A 19419-nucleotide genomic window follows, 5' to 3' on the forward strand; every position below is an offset into this window, starting at 1 on the left:
GGGTCTGACATCAGGAAATTTTCTTTGCGATGGAAAAAAAACTTATTTTCACTTAAAAAAAAAACATAAACACAAAAAAACCACACAGGCAAAATGAAACCAAAGGAGTTCCAGGAAGGCAGATGTCTTTCCATCTTATCTAGCTGGAAAAGAAAATACTCATGACATATAGGGAAGGAGTTTCTCAGCTCTCTTGAGGGACTGAGCACATCTAACAGTGGTTTATAGTACGATTTGCTTGAGCGAATTAAAGAAATGAGGCAAGACCATTCAACCAGCCTAAGGACAGTAATGCAGAAATGTATTTTCTCTACCCAGATATATCTTAATTGGCAGTGGATTAAGTTAATTTTCCCCAAGTTGAGTCTGTTTTACCCATGATGGGAACTGGTAAGCAATCTACCTCTCTTAATCCTGACCCATGAACTTTTTCATTCCATTTTCGCCCCAGTCTTTCTGAGGGGGAGTGAGAGAGCGGCTGGGTAGGCATCTGGCACCCAGCCAAGGCCATGCCACCACAAGGTGTCATGGGGTGTAGTGTAGCGCCTTCCACTAAAGCAAAAGTAACAAAATCCGAATCTCGGATGCCACTACGCAGTCGTTACACAGTCTCCAACAAGTTGCAAGGCCAGAATGTTTTTGGGTGTGCACTTGCGTGCCCTGCAATAGCCTTTCCCATGCCCTTTGGCCACGTTTGCTTAGAAAAATAAACTCTCTTATTGTGGTACCTGCAGGAGCAGAACTCATGTGTTGAAGCTCAAGCAGCTGGAAGAATGATTCTGGAGTGAGATCTGATTCAAGAGATAGGGTACAGCAGATGCAAACGGGCCTGCTACATTACTTCTGCTTAAAGAGCTCTTTGCACACCTTGCTGTTTCTGTGGATGGAAATGGTGATTTCCGAATGCAGTTTTATCAGTGCTAAAATGAGGAAGAGAGCTTTCAAGTAGCGGGCTTTAGCTAATGGCATGCACGGTGCTATGGCGGTGGAAAGTAGTATCACGAGACTGCAACTACAGGTGGGGCTGGGCACGCGTGGTGGTGTGCTTTGCTTACAGTGGTGCTTCTAGATCCTGACCAATTGCCCATGAATGCACACTAAGGGTTCATACTTCAATGATGACTTCCTGATGGCCGTAAGTATTCAGAAAGGCCCAGCGTGAGTAGTTTGTCCCTAGCTTGTAATGTTTGTTTGATATCTCCAGTACCTCTATTGCCAAAATATTTGGGGTTGGAGGAGGGGATTGCTTGTATTGTGTTTCTTTTCTTTTTTTTTTTAATGGCAGTTTTGGAAACAGAAAGAGAAAATGAATGCAAATGAACTGGCAATTTAAAGCTACTAGCCTGTCATCTAAAAGATCCAGAGCTCATACATGTTTATCAGTGAAGAGAATGTAGCTGTGCATGTGGGAACTTTTAAAAATAAGACTTAATCTCTCACTGCCTCTGAGCTTCAATATATTCTAGTAATGTGCCAATTGTAAGATTATTATGAAATCCTTCTGGAAACAATGGCCAAATATCTTTAAAAGCGGTAGATCATTAGCAGTTGAATGGTGTGTGTGTGTGTGTGTGTGTGAATTACTGCCAACATATTCAGTGTGCGTTTAGATAAATTGTATGGATGGAGAGTCATCATTTTAAGAAATTAAGCTTGATTAAAATAAATTGTGGAGAGCATTTTGGAAATGGAAAACTTGCTTCATATATGGGCCTGGGTTTTAAAACAAGGAGTTTCTACAGTTTAACACAAGTTACTCACTTTGATGCTGTTGTGGTGAGAACCATGCAGATGAAGCTCCGGAGCCCTCTGCAGCAGGCCCAGTGGTCTGGGCTGCCCTCACAGAAGTCGTTGCCAGGACAGGCCTTTTAAGCCTTTTACTCAAAATTCACAAGAGCTCAGTGAAGTCAACAGCCCCGGAGAACATACTGCTTCTTGTTGTACCTGGTGTATGGACCACGTACGCTTTGAGCTGCAGGTGGGGGTCCTCGGCATTTGAAATCGATCTCGGCGATGGGCTGCTGGTGCCAGTGCTCAGATGAGGACAGCAGACACATTAGCTGGAGAGGACTTCATAGCGCGTGCGCGACTGGGCAGAATGGCGTGGCTTTCTTGGGGTTAGTGGTGCGGGGTAGCATTCTTCTAGAAGTCAACTATGTCTTTGAACCAGCAGCATGAGCTGATTTGGGTCACACTGTGTTGGCTGGTGGGTGCAGCATCCCAGCCGTCCATGAGTGCCGCAGAGCACACAGGGAAGGCCTCTGTTAATGGAGGACTCAGGGTTGGAAGGGGCAATCAAGTGCTCACTGTGGAGAGCAAAGCACAGGAAGGGCCTTGAAACAGGGACGGACGTGTGGAAACGTCACAGAAGGAAATGTGTTTCTTTCTCCCCTGCTTCCCTCCTCCCGAGTTAGGTGCTACAAGACAGGCTTGCATTTTGCATGTTATTTATTACTGTTTATAGACTTCATACTGTAAGCCTGCCATTTCCAGGTAATTTGGAAGGGGGGAGGCGGGGGAAGTCTTTTCAGTGGTTGTGTACTATGAGTCATGTTCCAGTGCAAGGAATGAAGGAACACCAGTTGCTACAGACGGGAGCATTCACGTGTTTCAGAAATCCCCTTGGAAGCCGTTTGTAGAGAAGAGGTGCATGAAAAACAGGGTGAGACGGGACTGTGACGAGTCGGGAAGGAGGGTGCTGGAGCCGCCTGCGCCGGCTGGCACGGCAGAGCTGGTGCCGGAGGGATGTTCCAGCTCAGGGTAGGCAGACATGGCGGGAGTGATGGAAGCACAGGTGCGGCATCCTTGAGGAGGAAAATGGGTCTAGATGTTTGGGTCCTCTTCAGACTGTCTTTGGTGATGCTGTGTGGTTGCAGTGGGGTTAAGGGTGACTGTCCCAGTTCACAGCGGGAGAGCTGGTGCCAGCAAGGCAGTTGGTTCGCATCTTCTGTGAGAACGACCTTAGCTCTATCAAAAGGTCAGGGTACCTCAGGGGAGGGGGGAGGCTGTTGTGGCCATCTGAGTTGGCTGATGGAAACGCTTGGTTCTGGCATATCTCTGACCATGTTGCACCCTCAGTTCCTGCAGCCTTTCCTCGTTTTCTCCATCTGCCCGTGACTCAGTCTGACTCAACAGACTTTACGCCGTGACAGGTTTCCAAGACCAACACTAGCAGTAGTCAGTTTGCTCAAAAAACAAACTGCAGAAGTGTTTATCTCAGGGATGAAAAAATTTGAAGATTAAAAAAACCCCACAATACAAATATATGCCTGGTGGTTTGGTCTGTCTCTTGTGTTTGGGGCTCTTTTAACAGAGCCCAACCCACCCACGCTCCAGTAACATCACGGCCTGTGTTCCCCGAACGCAGCATAAGGCTGCTCTGGCACTGCTTCACTGTAGGAGTTTTTGCTGCCTGCTTGGGGATGTGGAATGTCTAAGCTTCTCCTCATGTTTTGAATGAATTTCACATTGTCCTCAGCCCAGCAACAAGCTATGCAGTCCTACATCTATTCCAGCCCTTGCTGCCTTCCTCAGCCCAGATCTAAAGCTCCAGCTTTGTGTTTACTGGAGCTCTAAGGGTTCCCCATGTGGACCTCTGCCTGGTTCTGCCTGGGTTTGGTGGAGCTCCACGGGTGAACAGAGGTGGAGAGAGCAGGGGCCACTGAAGGAGGAGGGAGTGTGAGTGAGTTTCGACTGTGCTCCAGCTGGGCTAAACCTGTCCTCTCCCCCTCACCAAAAAGCTGCCGTGACCCTCAGGGAGGGCTGTAGCTTCTGCTGAGCTACTCGTCAGCCCCAGCGGAAAGCAGGCGACTCATGCAGAAGTGCGATACTGCTTTTGTGGTTTTGCCAGCATTTTCCTTTGATAGAAAATGCGGTAAACGCACTTCTTTCTTTCTAATGCCTGGGTAACTGGCAGGTACCATTTCAAGATTGTTCAATGTTAACAGTTTCTTTTCCATCTACCATTTCAAAAAGGTAGCAAAAAGTAATTGGTTATTGCTAGCAAAACTGTGTTTATGGGCAGTAGGTAAAGCTAATGACTTCATTCAATAAGACACTCATTTGAGATCATTAGTGCTGCTGTTAGCTTTTTAAAGGCTTTTCTAGGTAAACAATGTTTTAATGAACATTAAGTAACCCAAATGTTTCTGCAATAGAAAAGTAAATAAAAAGCGTATTCTATCCTTGAGGGAATGGCTGAGCTTTAGGTTAGTGAAGCAAGGTGTAGCCCTTCTAAAAGCAGTTTTATTGTTGACGTTGCATTTGACATTGTTGCTGAGTTTTCAGAGGATGCCCAAGTGGAGGTGTCACCAAGATGTAGCTGATGAGCATGACATCAGGACAGAGCCAGAAATGGATGACTTGTGGCTCTCATAATATATAAACAATATTGGTTATGCTGCCTGTTCAGTAACATCAATGGGATGTTGCTTGCTTTCACAACAGGACAACCCAGTGAGAAGTGATGCTGGAGGGACACCCCCGCGGATAACAGGGCTCGGTGTGCATACAGGTGAGCGAGGCAGAGCCCTTCGCGGGACTCGGGGCGTAACTGGCATAGACTTTCTGCTGGAGGAGTAAATCTGCTCTCAGCCAAATGGGTCTTCACGAGAACCACTCAACTGGCAGCACACCCTTTGCACCACGTAACTGGGAGAGGAGTTTGAATCTGAATCCTTACTTGAAAAAGAGAGAGAAATTTTATAGTCATCATCATCAGGATCTAAAATGCTGATCAGGATACTTGAGCAGCGTTGCTCAAATATGGTGGTTAGGACTTCTTCTTACACATCCAGGATTCTTCAGATTTGTCCTTTGTTGAAAGACATTTTTTTTTCTTCCCCTGAACTAATTCAGGTTTGTGGTACCAGAGTTCAACAGGCAGCCACAGCACTGAGCTGTTCTCTGCAGTCAGGAAGACTGTACTGCTGGTTTTGCTCAACCTGTTCCAGTTTTAACTCAGGCTCAGATCCTTCCACGAATGCCAGTTTCATGTGAAAGGGAGGTAGGTGGCTGAGAAGCAACCACATCTGAGTATGGGCTACTGAGATCGTCGCAGTGAGGCTGTTCACCATTGGAACTGGTTTCTTCTATCTGGTTCCCTACAATCACTTGTCTGTAATGTGTGGAGAAAAAAAAAAAGTACAGTTATGAGGGACATCTGTTTGGAAGACAGATAGCAGCAGTTTCATAAGGAAGTACATTATCAAAGTTTTAAAAAATATAGAAGATGGTTTCTTCTAACACAAAAGACATTGAATCCAGCATGAGAGGTGCTTTTGGACTTCAGCCCTCTTTATCCACCATGAGAATCGTGTCCTGACCTGGAAATGGAGTATGGCCAACAGCAAAAGTGTGAGCTGTGGCTGATATTTGGTGACTCCCCCTTTCCCCCTCAAGATGGGGCCTTCAGTCCAGCCCTCAATCCTGGTTCTTTAGCTGGGTTTTTAAAGAGGAAACTAGAAGCTTTGCTATGACTTGCTGTGTACTGAGGGCAAAAGGAACTGTCACAGCTGCTCCTGGGAAAGAGAAGAGGAATAAGAGCTTTGTGTGACTGTGAATGGGTGTCATTGGGGGCAAGAACAAGAGGAATGTGTGATATTTGGGAGAGATACCCTGACACTGGGGTTGGGAAAAGGCAAGATGCAGCTCTAAGGGCTGGTGGGGATCTGAGCAAGAAAATGGGACAGACCTGAAAAGGAGTGGGTAGGACTAGGGTAGCAGGAAATTTCCACTGTACAAATCATAACAATTCAAAGATGTATGGTTCTGCCAGAAAAACAAGTTAGTGGTGGGGTGGAGGGAGCGAGGATAGGAGAACAGCAGAGCTCACCCTGCCTCCTCCTCCCTGAGTCCTCTGCCCAGCAGCTTCCCAAACTTCACCCTTAAAAAATAAACAGCAGACAAGTCCTGGCCTAGAAGCAGTAAGTTCCATTCAATATGGGTGAATACAAGATCCCAACTACTGCTGTATCCTTAGGGCTTCAAAGATGGTGGTGGGGAAACTACTTTGGGAAGAAAAATGTAACCCAGAAGTGAGAATGAAAATGGAAAATTTCCTGGAGCCGTGGCTTCAGGGACAAAAAAGAAGGCATTTTTGACTAAAAGCCAGTGCTTCAGTGGCTGAACAAATGTAAAAACCAAGGTCTAAAAAACAAGACAAACTATATGGGATGCAAAGGAAAATAAATATTTTTAATACTTTGGAGAAAGGGAAGTATAAGCTTTATAATTTCAAATTTATATTGATTAATTGCTAATGAAAGCTTAAAACATCTGTGCCTGACAAGACTAACACAACAGGGATTTTTCTTAATGGTAATTCAGAAAAACCAACAAAACCCCAAAGTTTCAGCAACAGGCCTACCACAGGCAGGCAGATTTGGAATTTTCTTTGCTATGACACAGGCAGATTCAAGGCACCTCTCTTCTCACTGTTTGACAGAAGCAAGACAAAGATACTCTTACCACAACAGGACGTTTTCTTTCCAGTCCATTAAGTAGCTAAATATCATCAGCTAGCTATCCATATTTTAAAATCAGCTGGAGAACTTGCATCCCAGAGCCCTGGAGACTGTCTGAGGAGAACTCTGGCCAGCTCTTGTTAATTGTTAACCATCCCTGGAATGGCAGGGAAGTGTGAGGAGGCTGGAAGAGCCTTGGTGTCCCAGGACTCACAGAGACCGAACTGGTCAAGCCAGGTCACTCCCAGGCAGTGCAACTGACCTCACTCCCAGGCAAAATCATGGAATCAAAGCTAAGATAAGATGCAACTGAAAAAGTGTTTCAAAGGACAGAAAAACTAATTCCAGACAGTGTGGTTTTATAGAACGACAGGTATGGTGAAAAACGTCTGCTGTCACTTTTGGAGGGGAACACGATTTGGAGGATAAAGGTAGCTGCATATATGTAGCTATTTAAACTGCAGTGAGGTGTTTGACTTGGTATTCCATACTGCCTTCTCTAAAAAGAACTGTACACAAGCCCCGTTAAACAGATGTTACGTGAATTAGGCTTCTCAAAGAGTAGCTGGAGGATGATCTCTGCCTGTGGCCGTTTCTAGCTGGGCTCCATAAGCACCTGATCCTGTGCAGCATTTTCATCACTGATCTGGAAGTAAATGTAGAGTCACTCTGAAAGAAAGATGCAGATGAAGATCACAGTGACACAGGGAGGAGCAAACAGTCATAGAGCACAGGCTGGACAGCCAGTTAAGACAGACGTATTCAAACAATATTAATGTATTAAATTTAAAGCCTCAACCTCGGCAATAACATTTTTCATTGAGAACTGCAGATTTTTCATAAACTATTGTACCTAAAGACAGTGAATTGTAGCATGCAGAAATGCTTGAGATAGAAAAAAAAAAAAAAAGTAGAGCTAATATTTTGTATTTATGGATTTCTGGGGACAGACATGATCTTGGAAAGCCTGGAGTGGGTGATAACGTGATTCCAAAATTTCATATATTTATCACACTGTCTGTCCACAGTGATTACTTTTTGGCGTTCTTCATTAATGAACAACTATAATATTTTTTTAATGCAAATAGCCCTAATTTTGTTGAAGAAGTTCATCGGTTAAGCCAAGATGCCATGCCAAGACATTGTCATTTAACTTGGCAGAGAAATAAGAAATACTGACCAACTTAATAAAGACAAGAACTGGTTCTCCTCTGCAGAGGTATCGTGCCTGGGCAGAGGCGTTGGGAGCCTGCATCCCTGCCCTCAGTGGGCAGCACTCTCAGATCTCCTCCAGTGCACGAGTTGTCTGGGGTTCAGTTGATGTCCCTTGACAGTGAGCTGCCATAACCTCAGGGCTGCCTGGGCTCGGCATTCTGCGCCCTCTGAGGACATAATGTGGGAGCTGATAATACGGTTGTTCACAGGACACTGTTTGAATGCATGGCTCAAGAGTTATTTCACTCTTTTGATTGTCACTTGTAAATGTCTGTCTGGTCGCTATTAGACGGAATCTTTTTTATGTCATTTAGAACCGTTTAACAGTTTGAAAACAAAAAGCCCCCGTCGTTTCAGTTTGTAGCAGAAAGGGGAAGAACAAGGAAGGACTTCAGCAAGCAACGGAGAGCACTTAACGCTGACAGAGACAGCCTGCTTCCCAGCACCTGAGCAGTGCAGCCCACTGCACAGCCCACCTGGGTGAATGTTGCCCAGGTGGCACCAGACTTGGAGAAAGTCTGAGGAGCAGCCACCGAGGACATGTTCTGACCTCACAGCCAGCAAATGCTGTCATCTCAGTGCATGGGATTTCTGGAGGGACACTGGCTACTGGGAAGAAACTTCTGTTCCGGGCTTTGAGCTGGCACGTGTGTTCGCACAGTGGCTGGTGCTGAAGAGAACCCCGGCCCTTTAGTTTTCACTTGGAGGTCAGTTGCCTCTGAACAACCTCGGCACCACCCTGCCATGGGTGATACCAGTCCCAGGCCTCTCTCCAGTGGCATGATACTGGCTAAAAGGTATGGAGCACGTTGATGTACAGGAATAGGTACTTTTTTGTTATTGTAACATATGTTGGTTATATTGTTCACTAATGAATATTACAATCGTGAAGGTAAGCTAAAAAAGCAGTCTGAAAACTATCTGCCCTCGTGTGAGATCTAGGATATTGCTATAGATTCTTTTTTTTCTGTCCTAGGGACCAAAACCCCTGAGCTGTCAAATATCCAAATTAGTTCCCCAGTTCCAGGAATGAAGCAGCTGTTGCAACTGGTCTGGATGGAGTGAAAAATTGAAAGAGCACATGGACATTGTACAGTCCGTCCACCAAATCAGTGGTTATCTTTCTGTCCGTGAAGGAAACTCTCACCTGCAAACTGAGAAGAAAGCTGGCTGTAGAACAAGTTTTTTTAAGCCAACTCCCACATCTCTGTTTGGCAAGTGGTATCCTCAAACTATGTTACCATATGCCCCAGAAATGTTGAGTAAAAGTAGGAGGTAGTCAGGGGAAAAAAATGTCTAAACACTGAATGCGGGTTCTTATTGCAAGAAATCTGTCTGAAGCCAGCATGGCTCATGCTGCCAAGGAGTCCAGAGTCCCTAGACTGAGCCTCTCTGAGGATACCGTGACAGCAATAAATGAGGAGAAAGAATGAGACCTGCAGATCTTCCAACTCTCTGGGTACAATATTTTTTGGGTTTTTTTTCCTACATTACACTGTCTGCTAGGAAAGTGATAGCCAGAAGATTTTGGATGTCCGCAGCAGTCTCGGTCATGGCTGTCAGGAATGCACAGCCTCCGGTGAGATCCATGGGAAACTGGTGTGCCCTCTTGAGAGGCCCAGGACCGCACTTTCCCTGTCCCCCTTCCACTCCATGAAGTTCCAGCCTTGGCCGGGAACTGTCTCCAGCCACTAACCCTTATTTTTCTGTATCATTTTGGATGGTAAGAATCGTAGTTGAAGAAAATGTTAATACTGAGGGTTGGACTAGATGACCCACAGAGGTCCCTTCCAACCCCTACCATTCTGTTATTCTGTGTGATTACAGCAGTGTGGTAATCAACAGCATTGGCACGCTAATGGGCTTGAAATAATTGGTCCCACACCCCAAAGCTTTTTTCTTTATTTATTGCTGTGGGGATAGCGTAACGGTGACAAAAGGGACTGGGACATGGATTCCTTGCTGCAGCTCTCTTGCAAGCACCAACCCTGCCCCCTCTCCTGAACTCACTCATCTGACTTGGCACCAAATGACTTTGTGTTGCAGAGAAGAGTGTGGTGCAATCAGAGCATAGATTCAGGTCCAGGACCTCTCAGCGTCTAAGGACTATGCTGTGGCACAAGTAGATCTAGTTGTTGCATATGCCTTTCGGAAGATGCTTGGACACTGACTTATTTTCTGTGCAGACAGGCAAGTAAAAATGAGCAGGCTATACTGTGGTAGACGGCATGCCCTCGCCGAAATGGTAAGACCTTGGCGTACCCAGCGGTAGAAGAGACAGAATCGCTGCGTGTTGTACAAGGCCCGAATGTAACCTTCAGGGACCCCACAGAGATCCAGCTGACAGTGGAGGCACCTGGCACGTGGCAGCGGGGACTGCTCGACAGTCAACTGAAGCACAAAGGCACACGCTCAGGAGCTGCCAGGTTTGAAAGCACGCTTGTTTCACCGGGCGATTGAGCAAGCTGGAACAGTGCGCGCTGCCCTATAGGCCCCTGGGCTTGTCAGAGAGATGGATGAGCACAGAAACAGCGAAGGTAAAAGTTCTCCAGCCTTGACCAGTGACGTATCTGTACGTTTGCTGGGTGACTCTATCAGAATGATCACGGGAAAAGAGACAGATTTCAATACAGGAATTAGATGATCGTCACCCCAAGGGTAATGGATGGATTACATAAAGAGAAGACGACAGGGAAGGATGGCAGAAGTTGAGAGGAACAAGTTATTTCAGGCACTTCACTTTGTTTTATTGCTGAAATTGGGAGAAGTGTAATTGGAGCGGGGGTTAAAAAACAAATGGAACTCAATCAAAAAGGGCAAGGTGGGGGGGAGGGAAGTCAGTCCTAAAATTGTTTTCTTACAGTATGTTTGAAGCTTAGAAAAATGATAAGGCAGGATGATTTCAAAGCCTAAGCAAATCTCATCCTGTAGTGCTTTCCATTAACAATTCCAAGCCTCTCCACAAAACATTCCTAGACTTGCCTTGTTCACAACAGCTTTTTCGATGGGCAAAACAATACATTAGGGATAAACACAGATATTTTTTAAGGCAAGTATTTCACTTAGTAACATGATGCAAAAGTGAAAAATTTTTAAAAATTAGTATTTTTGTTTAAGTCTTTGAAACACTCTGAGATTTTAATGGATATAGACTTCTCCTGCCAGTTCTTTAGGAACAGTAAATTAATGGGAACATGCCTCTGCTACCCTGTAATTTTGTGTCCATTTCCGTGTGTTTCCTGTATTGTTAGCTTGCCTCCTGCTTTGGAGTTTATTTGGGCAAGTTGCCTTTTTTATTGTTTTTGTTACCTTTTGCGAGCATGCCAGAGGCCTTAGGGTGCCAATAAATTAGAATATTAGTGCTCCTTTTAACTGCCATATTACACTCATTTCCCTCTGCTTGTTTGTGACCTAATCTTGAACCTCTGCCTAATCTGCTGAGCTGAATTTTCTGCGTCCTGATCAGATTAGGAGGCGCAGCGGGCAAATGCATCCTTGTTTGCCTAAAACGTGTTTGCCAGAAAAACTAGTGGCAAACTAAGTAAACCAAATGTAGAAAGCTGCAAACAGAAACCTGTCCTTAGAGAAAGTTCAAAATCACAGGCAGCATTAGAACCACATTTCCATCCAAAACGTGGGTGCTGCACGTCAGCGGGCGCTGCGTCTCCATCGGGCACATCCACTGCAGCTGCCCTCACGGGACAGGGTCTGTAATCATCCCAGAGACAGGCAACTTGCTTGTCAGCAGGGAGGTATTTATGCAGCCTCTCTTTTCAGTCATGGAGGTTTCAGGTGGAAACTACCAGAGCAGATTAGCTCTTCCATCTGTCTGCCACTGGAGGATATCTCACCGTTTTGTCAAGCCCAGCTGTGAAAAGAATCCGGACGACACGAGCATGGGGCTCTGGGATCTCCACAGCTGCACATGCGCTGAGCCTGAAGACACCGTTACGCTTTACTGGGCTACCAGCTAGCTCAGGCCCAACGCCGTCTCCCTAATGCTGAGCAGTACTCTGATGATGTTTTAATTAAGGTGCTCAGGTGAGAGTGGCAGAATCACACCTGGAAACTTTAATCACTAATGAAACAGCCTGAGGCTGATTCCAGGAGATTCTGCCCCAGCAGAAACCTCGGTTTGACCATGTTGTCTCACTTGTAAGCTGACTGGTACCGCGAACCCTACACATCCATGGCTGGCAGGTGTTTCAAGTCATTTCACAATCACACTTCCTGATAACTGATACATATAATCAGTACAACTGATTAATGCTCTCTCTAAGTGTATTTGTAGTTTTACCATGGGCTTGCTGTGCTGAAGGACAGAAGTTCAGATATGGGCCATCTTTGGGAAGCTACTGTCATACTCCTGCCAGGATTTGCAAAACAAAAAATAAAAAGGAAAATTTGCCCAGATCTTCAGCCAGTTATAAACCAGTAATTTCACTGAGTTAATTTAACCTACAAGAATTTAACATTATTTAGGGACTGAGTCATATACTTATTTTAGGCAAGAAAGAAATTTGCCTAACCTTCTTCATAACAGGCCAGAGAATGACGGACCACAGGCTCCTCATGGTAATTTTTGGATGAATACAAATGCATGTTTTTCAGATGTTCAGTCATCAAGTGAAAAAAGAATTAATCAAAACCCATTTTATATTCCACTCTAAATTGTTCCAGTGAGTCATTACCCTCACATAAAATATGTGGTACATCTGAGTTTGTGTAGCACCAGCTTCCACCCACTGTATTTCAGTGTGGTACTTTATCATTTATCACGGGGCTCCTGAATTGGACACAGGTGTTCAAAAAGATGCAGAGGGTTCACACTGAGCATTGTTGAGCCACACTGCCTTTGAGAAACTAATTGATTTGAGTTGATTTCTCTCACTGTAGGATGTGTTTCTGGCACTCACATAAGTTTTTTTCCTGATCCTTCCCGATTTCTTTAAAACCCCCTTTAAAGAATGCATTCTGACATAAGCACAATGTTCTTCGGATGATCTAAGCAATGGCGCACATACTATTATCTTCCTGATCTTACTAACAAATTTTCTCTTAATTGATCAAGGCTTACAGAATTGCTTTGGGAGCTTGTGTTCACCTGCTTTACCACTGGGATTCCTACTTCCTTCTCAGGTGTGCTCTACAAGAGGTACTTTCTCATTCTGTGTGTAAAACAGACACTCTTACTTCCAAACCTCATCAGTTATGGATTTATTTTATCCAGGTGATTAATACAAACGGTGAATAGCCGTGGGTTGAGAGACACTCAAACCCACAAAAAGAACATAAAAAGCGTCATCTCTGTGTGCAGCTGTAGATGTTGTAATTGCTGGATCACTTGAAGCAGTGAATGAATGTTTCATGCAGGTTATTTTATCACACTGATCTATACTTACTTTATCTCTGGTTGTACTTACTTTACTGGAGTTGATCCAGAGCGGGACATATACAGTAAAATAAGGAAAAGAAACGTCACAAATGCGGCAAGCCCAACCCAAAAGGCTATGACAATAGAATCTGTGGATACAACACAGTAGTTCTGTCACTGGTACAATAGCAAATATAAAAATGAGCAATATAATTTATGATCTCTAAGAAAGGTGTGTCATTTAATTAATTAAATTCAATCAAACCCTTGAGAGAGAGGAATCTGAGTGCCAATTTGTTAAAAGTCTTAAGAGCCTCCTGACAGTTTATTGGAACAGTGCATGGCCAGGTCTGGGGTAGAGGTTGCAAAAAGAAAATATCCAGTAAGTGTGATGGTGACTAGTACTGTGCATATATTTAACTGGTAATACTGGGCACTTAGGATGGTTTTCACAGTTGCTTCAGCTCTTTGCAGGGGATACGGTCCCTTTGACAAAATGACAGTGCAGCAAGCAGCGCAGTACTCAAGACTGAGCTGTTACTGCTCAGTGCATAGCCAAATCCTGCTCTTAGGTGAAAAAGTACAACCACACATGATCTTTAAGATGATGCTTTGAGGGAGGGAATTCTAGCCTTGAAAACATTTTCTACCAAGACAAATACCAAGGAAAGCTTGTTGAAATGCGCCTGTGACCCTCACAGTTTATCAGTCCGGTGGAAGAGAACGTGAATCTTCCCCTGTTCAGCTGCCATATTTCTGTAATCAGTATAAACCAGTTCAAAATGCAGCCTACTTTACCAGGACTAGGTGGTGTCTTTAAGGAACAAGTAAGTGGCTTTCTAGTACCGCAGTATGGGTTCACATTGGCTTAAACCAGCCTAAGACCCTGCCGCTGCTGTTATCCCCACTTCAGATGAAATTTTTTTTATTATTATTAATAAAAGAAAAAAAAAGGTGAACTGCTCCCTGATCTGGGTGACCAGTCCAAGGTGGTTGCGGGAGAAAAGGGATTGCTTGGTGCTGTGCAAATTACTGCCTCAGTTACAGGCTCGCTGTTAGACAGGAGGAATCTGCTCCTGCCCCAGTAGTACGTTTGGTCACTGTTTCAAAATGCTCCTTCCTGGGATCAGTGTGGTGGCAGTGAATGCCCAAGTTAAAGCCTTGAAAATGTTGGGTGTTCTGCAGGGCACAAGTCGAGAAATGCCCTGAATTTGTACCCGGCTACTCACTTAGACTGAGGTGAAAAAGAAGGGTCATGGACCCCAGAGACAAATATTGACTAAGATAAAATAAATCTTCCATCTCAAAGGACAGAAAACATTGTGTTCTTTGAAACAGGTCCAATATGTTTGATTAGGTGTTTCTTTGTGAAAAAGTTCAGAACGTGTTGTCATCAGAGCCACAAAGAGATTAGGGGGAACTATCCCAGCTCCTTTTAGACCTAAAACTAGACCTGACCTCGCTGGAGTCTTATCAGAAAACTGAGTTTTGGCTGGGCTACTGAGAAATAAGAATGTGGAGAGTCAGCTTTTTTTATTCTTCCTCTGTTAAAAAAAGTTTTACTGAGCTTAATTCAGAGGATGGTATATCAGCATGTGAGAGCCAATATTCTGACCTTCTCTTCCTAAATTTAGTATGGGAAAAAGCGACGGGTGCTAACTGGCCAACCCCAACTCCTCAGGGGAGAATTAGGGGACTTATGTTAAAAACAAAACCTAACAAAACCAAAGCTCATGGTCCAGGGATATTTTAAAAAGCTCAGACTTTGGACGTGCTCAAAGCCATCGGGACAGAAATGCAGAGTTTGGATTTATAAAATTCCCTGACAGAGCTATTTCGGTTTCATCTTTTAAAAGCAGCTTTAATATGATTCATGGAATTCACTGGAGCTAATCAAATTTGCTTCAGGTCTCAGGGGGAGTTTGAACTCTTGTGGGATAAACAGAAACTTCCTGACTGTTTTTAAAGTCCTGCAATTAGGATTTTTTTTTTAAACTGGGATAAGATATTTTAACAATCTATAAAAAGATTTCCTATCGCTAAATTTTACAGTCACCTTGTGTGTGTGCATATGTTTTTAAATAGCCTATTAGTTTGTGGGCCCGTTAAGCTTTTTATTATTTTTATACAAAACAGAGAGAGCTGCACAACGCTATTAATAGAAAGCAAGACCATGACTTTATAGCTGGACTTAGATTTATTTTCATGAGACAAACGCGATCTCACAATGCTTCAGGGACAGGCCACGTAACAGGGGAAAGAAAGTGCAGATATTCAGGTCTCTGCTTTACATTAAATAAATAAACAAAACCAAACCAGGTAAAATTGAATTAGGGAATTACAATCCAATCCCAGGAGTTATGACAGCCACATGATTCATCTGGGCTGATTCAGCAATGCACCTAAACAAACGCTCAGGTCCCGTTGCAGTCAACCAGCAGGGACTCTGGAATATCAGTACAGCGGTTGTCGTAATCCTGGAGGTATCCTACATTTTGACAAACTTGGAATGTTTGTTGCCATCTGAGGGGAAATTATCACATTTCATCTTCAGCACAAAGGGCAAGGGCTTGCTGAACTTATTTCGTCTACATACTTCCAAGCACATGAAAACAATAATCCCAACAGTGGCTTTTGAAGGTATAAGAATGTCAATCCCATGCAAAGACAGGAAAATCTACAAAGTATATTCATTGCTTGACCAGTGTTTTTATTCAAAACAAGTGAAAAACTAACCAACTCTGGAATTCTCTCCCTAGGTGTTTTCTTTATAACTTGTAACTCACTGTTCTCCCACTGGTATTTGGAGAAGGAAGAATAAAAGTACCAAGATAAAAGTACCAGTTTCCATTCGTCCTAGACTGCTGACATGGGGGGGTGGGGGGAGAAATCCAGTTTCACTTCCCCAGCTATCAGAAAACCAAACCCGACACTTTTAGTTTAGAAATTGGTACAGGCAATGTGGGCTCTCTAAAAGACACAAGTCATGGAGCAGAACTCCATTTTGACAAGCTGCCTAGAAATATCTTACATAAACAGCCACCCCAGGGACCTCAGATTGCCTTAACGTTAACATGCTGAGGGGGGAAAAAAGCACATCCCAAACCCTACACTTGCATCTTTTCTCTTTGCCTGGCAGCTGAGCAGCTGAAATGCAGCAGCCTAGTTTCCTGCAGATTTGCTTCCCAAAGCTGAGCCCAAAGGTGGTTTTCTTTGGTGTCCAACAGGGCATGATCTCACCCCGCAGCTTTCATGTCAGTAAAGCTCTTCACTCACAACGTTTTTCCTCTATTACCTAGTCACCAGCTGTAGGAACTTGCAGATATTTTGTATCTTTGAGGCCTCCAATCCTTTGTAACTAGATCAAGTTGGAGTTATTGCAAGAGCAGATGAGATGTGTGAACACAAAGTCTGATAGCATAAATCATCTCCTTAGAATACAAAATGACCTGAAAGGCGGCAGACTACTTGTTTAGGGGGAGAGAACAAATCAAAAAAAATCCAAAACAGTAAAAGATTGGTTTAGTCTGCTTTTTTAAATGAAAATAAGGCTTATGAGATTACTCATAACCACTCACACACGTGTGTGGTAATTTCCTCCATGAAACCATCAACAGATGGAAATTAAATTTAACAGAGGGGGAGCATCTTCTCTCAGAAGCCCGGTTCCTACAAGTTTCAAGAAAACAGGCAGCTGGGTACAGAGAAATATCCTATAAACTGCCATGGAGGGGAAATGCTGTAACACAAACTTCACCTCTCTTATGTATCAGGCAACCCAAATGTTAGAAAGGGGAAAGGTTAGCTTCCTGATTCCTGTTTTTTGCTGAGCCAGCCACATGCTGGAGACTTACAGCTAGCTTAAGTCAGTGATCTGGGGTTTTCCTGGTGGAATTCAGGGGTAGTTATCTGCCCTAACTTTAAAATGAAGATAATTAGAGAAGCTGCCCATAACCTGCCTGATCCTGCAGCACCAAATGTTGCTCTACAGTACTACAGAGCAAGATTTTATATATGGAAGGATGTGATTATTTATACCACCTTCTTTAAGGCATGTTTGGAGGCAATATACCCTGGGCTCATCAGAGTGGACAGAAAAGCTTTTCTAGAGGCAGTTCAGAGTAAGAGTTTCTGCTCCCTTTTCTTATTCTTTCTCTCATAAGGCAAGTGAAGGACACGAAGCTCCTAGCATGGTTCAGCTCAATCTTCAATATTAGAAAGATAGTTTCTTGCACTGCTAATGAGAGACATGAAAATATTTTGAAAGACTGTCAGTTTTTCCTTACAGACCAGATCACTATAATAATCTTCAGGAAAGCAGTTTTAGTCTCTGAAACTGTATCTGAACTGTCGTAGCTGTCTTCAGTAAACTAAATAGCAACCAGTAAAGCCCACAGCTTTCTCACTCAAACGAGGATACAATCATAGGTAGAGACTTGACAGAAATTGAGGGAAAATGCTGCCTGTAGCCGAAGTGACGCAAACATGCCTACCTGCTCTCCCTCAGTCTTCATCAGTCTGTCCAACTATACTTGGTTAAGCTAATGACTTATGACATAGCTTGTAATTTTATTTTCTTAAAACCTAACCAATGCAGTTGCATTAGAAAAAAAAAATTGCTTGCCACTTTAACTAACCATAAAAAGACATCGCTATCTCATTGTCCAAAACCAAGTGTGAAAGGGAATTAACTGTTGCAGGGTGAATTTGGTGAATGCTATTTCATATTTTATAGTATATTACATACTTTGAAAATAAACTTCTAAACCCAGCAGAATCAGCTTCCATGGCAATAAAATATTTTGAAAATAATGTATATTATTACTTTATCTTACAGTTCAGTAGCACTAAAGCAAAAGAGGACAGGTAATAGAATATGTTTTCAGCTTGTTGCTCCTGGCTAGCAGAAACATACACCTCTTTTACTTTACTTTACTTCTTTTACTAAGGTTTTGAATGTTTATCAGTTGTAATGTAAGCCTTACGTCCCAAGACGAAAACACGATAGTCTTATGTCTGCTCATTCAGTCAACTTTTCTGATAGTAGCGTGCAGGTAGCTAACACCCCAAACTACAGATTTGCAAGCCATTAGATTTCCACTTAGCAAATAGCTAAAAAAGAATCTGTCCTTTTAAATAAGAGTTAGTATCAGCAGTCCTACAGTTTCAAATACTGTAAGTTAAAGCAAAGAGTTTCAGTATTAGTAAAAACTGCTAGGAGAGCGCAGTCAGTCTGGAAGGCAGACACCCATCCATACAAAGCACGCACGTACAACCCAGCATGGTCTCTATCGCAAGAAAAACAAAAAGTCAGTGAGACAAGCTACGCAACATTGTTCCTGGACTAGATTAGCACCTACTACTCTACAATACTTACATTTATTAACCTTCAACTTGCTTCCATCTACTGGAATTGGATCTATATAATCCCAATAATATTCATAGGACCAGAAATACTCGGAGGAGTTTGTTCTGTTAGCCATCTCAGTAGTGCATTTTACACCAGCTCAGAACTCCAACCGAACACTTTTTTGCATTGTACTTCAGCGCCCTCGGAAAGAGATTGCATAACTGACGCCTGTGTAAACCACCCTGGGGTCCCGCAGCTCAAGGACCGCCTTGGTGCTACAGAACGTCCGGCGGCGATGAATATTAATACCTGACAGATATGAAACTGCAGCCCTTCAAACGTAATCCTCGCCTCCTGCGGGGCAATCGTGTTCTTCCTCAGGACGTTTTAAAGTGAGATGGGTGTCAAGCAACCTAAGGACGGGGTGGGCAGGTGCCAGCTGGGTCACAAACCCTTCGCTCTCAGAACGCCACAGCCCGCTCCGGAGCTGCTGAACACCGCTGGCCTGGGCGGCATTTCTGAACTTCTCCTGACGTAAAAACACAGGTCAGCCCTGAGGAAACGCTTCGTAAACACGGGACGCTTTGGAATAACCGTGTGTTCTGCTTTGGTGCTCCTGCGTTCCCTCCAGCCCGCCGGCCAGGGGCGGAGGGGCAGGCCCCCAGCCCAGAGGGAGCCGGGGCAGCCCCCCAGCCCGCTTCTGGCAGCTCCCGGAAGCCCCCAGGGCAGGCTGCGGCAGGGCAGGGCAGGCCGGGGCCGCTCGTTCGGGCGCCGGGCCCGGACTGGTGGAGGCAGCGCCGGCCTCCCGGGACACGGAGCCGGGTCAGTTCGGGGCAGCTTTCGCAGGGCGCGCCGCCATCTTCCCCGCGCCTCCACACCGCCGTGGCCTTCGCGCCCGCCTCACGGGAGCGGGACGGCGGCGAGGCACCCCCCGCCCCTCCATTTACACCCCGCGCCAGCCCCGCCGTTACCGGCTGGGGCGCGGGATCGCGTGGGCGGTGGCCACGCGCGGCGAC

At 44.5% G+C, this 19419-nt stretch overlaps 1 protein-coding gene across 1 annotated transcript; it reads right to left on the minus strand.

Annotated features, from left to right (window-relative positions):
* Positions 1-1658: 1658 nt before the first annotated feature.
* MRAP (melanocortin 2 receptor accessory protein) lies at positions 1659-18642 on the minus strand. The gene is made up of 3 exons (XM_075432954.1): positions 18431-18642; positions 13103-13202; positions 1659-5116 (listed from the first exon to the last, which is right to left on the minus strand). The coding sequence occupies exons 1-3, from the start codon at positions 18534-18536 to the stop codon at positions 4966-4968; spliced, it is 357 nt and encodes a 118-aa protein (XP_075289069.1). The 5' UTR covers positions 18537-18642; the 3' UTR covers positions 1659-4965.
* Between the last annotated feature and the right edge of the window lie 777 nt (positions 18643-19419).

This window comes from Opisthocomus hoazin, chromosome 1 (assembly GCF_030867145.1).
Source record: "Opisthocomus hoazin isolate bOpiHoa1 chromosome 1, bOpiHoa1.hap1, whole genome shotgun sequence".
In the NCBI taxonomy this organism is placed as follows: Eukaryota; Metazoa; Chordata; class Aves; order Opisthocomiformes; family Opisthocomidae; genus Opisthocomus; species Opisthocomus hoazin.

What these genes read in the sequence shown, in the direction of transcription:
- MRAP (XM_075432954.1), bottom strand. Translation starts at nt 18,536, where the DNA reads ATGGCTAACAGAACAAACTCCTCCGAGTATTTCTGGTCCTATGAATAT. An exon ending in CAAGTTGAAGGTTAATAAAT is followed by an intron (nt 13,203 to 18,430) that starts GTAAGTATTGTA and finishes TTGTATCCACAG; the next exon opens with ATTCTATTGTCATAGCCTTT. An exon ending in TCTGGATCAACTCCAGTAAA is followed by an intron (nt 5,117 to 13,102) that starts GTAAGTACAACC and finishes CACACATTACAG; the next exon opens with ACAAGTGATTGTAGGGAACC.